The sequence below is a fragment of the Octopus bimaculoides genome, chromosome 11 (assembly GCF_001194135.2).
Source record: "Octopus bimaculoides isolate UCB-OBI-ISO-001 chromosome 11, ASM119413v2, whole genome shotgun sequence".
Taxonomy (NCBI): domain Eukaryota; kingdom Metazoa; phylum Mollusca; class Cephalopoda; order Octopoda; family Octopodidae; genus Octopus; species Octopus bimaculoides.
The window spans coordinates 45,442,183-45,445,592 of record NC_068991.1 but is presented as its reverse complement, the minus strand read 5'-3'; the positions used below and the strand labels follow the sequence as shown (position 1 = coordinate 45,445,592).

The following is a 3,410-nucleotide window of genomic DNA, read 5'->3' as shown; positions in this document are numbered from 1 at the left end:
CATCTTATTTCATATCTCATCATCATCATCATCATTTAACGCCTGCTTTCCATGCTAGCATGGGTTGGACGATTTGACTGAGGACTGGTGAAACCAGATGGCTACACCAGGCTCCAATCTGATTTGGCAGAGTTTCTACAGCTGGATGCCCTTCCTAACGACAACCACTCAGAGAGTGTAGTGGGTGCTTTTACGTATCACCCGCACGAAGGCCAGTCAGGCGGTACTGGCAACGGCCATGCTCAAAATGCTGTATTTTATGTGCCACCCGTACAAGAGCCAGTCCAGGGTCACTGGCAACGATCTCGCTAGAAAATCCTTACACATGTCTGTCACGGGCACAAGTGCCAGAAAGGTGACGCTGGGAACAGGTGCCATCCGGATTTCACTTTCGCTTGCCCCCAATAAGTCTTCACAAACTGAGTTTTGTGTCCAATGAAGGAGATGACGTTGGCATGGGTGCCAGTCATCGAATTTAGTTCGATTTCAATTTTAATTTCACTTGCCTCAAAAAGTCTTCGCAAGCGGAGTTTAGTGTCCAATGAATGAAAGGTATCTGGAGGTGCAAAGCAACTGAATGATTTGTTGACAAGATAAATAAGAATAATACTGCTCAAACTAACCAACTTTCATAAATCACAAATGTAAACTGTTATGTCTCAAGCTACTGCTATCTAGCACCTTCGGATGATCTCTACTCAACCGCTAACCGACTGCTGCTCAAGAGCTACTCAACTTCTCTACCACAGCTAGACTACCTCTATTTATATGTCTTGGGCGATCCTACTTCTTCGCTTGGGGGCGTCGACACAACATAAACATACACAGAAACACATACATATGTATTTGATGAGCTTCTTTCAGTTTACTCTAGCAGATTTACTCACAAGGCTATGATCAATCCAGGGCTTTAGAAGGAAACACCATCCACCAAGGCATTCCAAATTCAAAAATGTACCTAAGCTAGTATTCCTATGGTTACAGGGGTTCCAGTTGATTTGATCAACAGAAAGCCTGCTCATAAAATTAATCTGCAACTGGCTGAGTACTCCACAGATGCACATACCTTTAATGTAGTTCTCAGGGAGATTCAGCATGACACAGAATGTGACAAAGTTGACCCTTTGAAATTCAAATACTACTGATTTTTGCCAGCTGAAGGGACTGGAGCTATGTGAAATAAAGTATCTTGCTCATGGAAGTCAACGAACATAGAATCAACGGGAAAATATGCCGTGTAAAAGCACCCATATGGTGCCACATAAACGTGCCCATGCAGCACCGCATAAAAGCGCACACCACACTCTGTAAAGTGGTTGGTGTTAGGAAAGGCATCCAGCTGTAGAAAACCCTGCCAAATCAGACTGGAGTCTGGTGCAGCTCTCCAGCTAACCAAGTCTGGTCAAACTGTCCAACCCATGCCAGCATAGACAATGGACATTAAATGATGATGATGAACTCCACACTACAGCAAGATTTTCAAGAATTCAATATTTCTGACCAAAGCCTTGAGAATGGATTTGGTAGATGGAAATTGAAAGAAGCCTACTCTGTGTGTGTGTGTGTGTGTGTGTGTGTGTGTGTGTGTGTCTCCTTGCCACAACATCAAGTGATAGTTGTAAACAAATATCACCATCATGCAGGCAGTGTCCATTTCCAATCTTGCATGAAAAATTGTCTGGTCATGGGGAAATATTAGCTTACTTTGAAATAGGGGCGGTTCGGCAACAGGAAAGGCACACAGTTGTAAAAAAATATCCTTCAGCAAATTCCATCCAACACATGCAAGCATGGAAAAGTTGACATTAAAATGACAATAATAAGAGATAGCTGTATTCAATTTCCAAAGAAATTGATGGTCCTATAAAAACATACAGATATTACTTGCAATTGTGACTTGTTAAGTTTCCAGGGTCTATATAGTTATGAGCCATCATAGGTACCATCTTGATCCTCAATATGGCAGCTGGAGAGAAAGAGAGATGCACTAGAACTTGGCTTGCATGCATTTCAGTGGAGCAGACTAGAACCTCTTGAAATAATGTGCCTTGCTCAAGGACGCAATGCTCTGCTAAGTCAAGGAATTGAACCAATGGCCCCTTGATCACAATTCCAAGACACTAACCACAAGGTCATGTGAATTCACTTGTTTTAACTTCTTTCCTAAAAGGAAGACCCTCTAAGTTATTGCTCAACCAGCTAGAAATAGCAGCCAAATCTCCATCAAAATCATTCCCCACTACAAGTGGAGCATGATGCATTAGATACAATGCAGTCCAAGGCATATGTACAAGGTAGTGATTGGTGCAAGTGAAACACCTTTGACCTTAGGTCTGCTCAACCAAGGATAACAGGGAACAAAAAGAGCAGAAAAAGAAAAAAAAGGAAAAGAATTTGTACACACTGGTTTCCGCTTTTCTTTGTAACTTAGCATTTCTTCTTCTTCTTCATCATATTCTTCATCCCCTTCTTCCTCTTCTTTGTCTTCAGTTTCAGAGTCTACAGAATCAGAACCATCTGTCAGTTCAGCTTCATCCTCATCGTCTTTCAGGTTATCATAAACCTCTTCATTATCTAACTTATACAGATCACAGCGCTTCTTTCTATTTTCTCCCCGTTTTATCCAAATCTGCTTTGCCAGGTGGTTCTTGAGAGCCATCAGTTTGGAACCTGCAATAAATAAATTCTGTAGAAACCCATGCATAACAGGTACCTCAATTCTTAGTCCCAAATTGCCATAAAAACCTACATCATGTTCTTACCATAATCAAATATATGCATTTCTTTGTTTAAGGAACATTTTTCCAATCTAGCAGGGTTAAGAAGGGAAGTGATTTTGAGGTAGGCTTCTATGGCTGAATGCTCTTCCTTTCAGCAACCCTTAACCATTTTTCAAATAAGGGATTTTTTTATATAAACATCTCTTTGAAAGTGTAAAGCAAAGGGTTGTGATGTTGACAAAGAATGTAAACATCAGCAATGTATCACTGAAACAGTGACAAGCAGAATATCAACATTTAGTGTGTATGTGTATATATAAGTGGAGAATGGAGAAACAAACACAAGAAGAAGCATGTCAATTGGGCTAGTTAGCCATTGACTTAATTACTATACAATCTCCACATAATTAAATCAATGGCTAACTAGCCCACTTGACATGCTTCTTCTTGCGTTTGCTTCTCCATTCTCCACTTAATTATAATTATAAACTGCGGTTTAAACGATAAATTACCTGCCTCTGGATAGCTTCTAACAAAGACGGTACCCACACAAGTAATCTCCAGGAGTGCCTTCGGATTTAACTATCCTCTGGTTGCTTAGATATTTCAGACTACCCCTTCAATATTGAAGCAATCCTATCATATATATACACATATATATATATATATATATATATATATATATATATA

The 3,410-nt window shown here is 40.2% G+C and overlaps 1 protein-coding gene across 1 annotated transcript in view; it reads right to left on the bottom strand.

Moving 5' to 3' along the window:
* LOC106872771 (claspin) overlaps window positions 1–3,410 on the bottom strand; it is a 59,663-nt gene that overhangs the window by 48,383 nt on the left and 7,870 nt on the right. Inside the window, exon 6 of the mRNA XM_014919871.2 lies at window positions 2,320–2,670. Within this exon, the coding sequence (XP_014775357.1) occupies window positions 2,320–2,670 (351 nt within the window). The remainder of the gene's footprint in view (window positions 1–2,319; window positions 2,671–3,410) is intronic.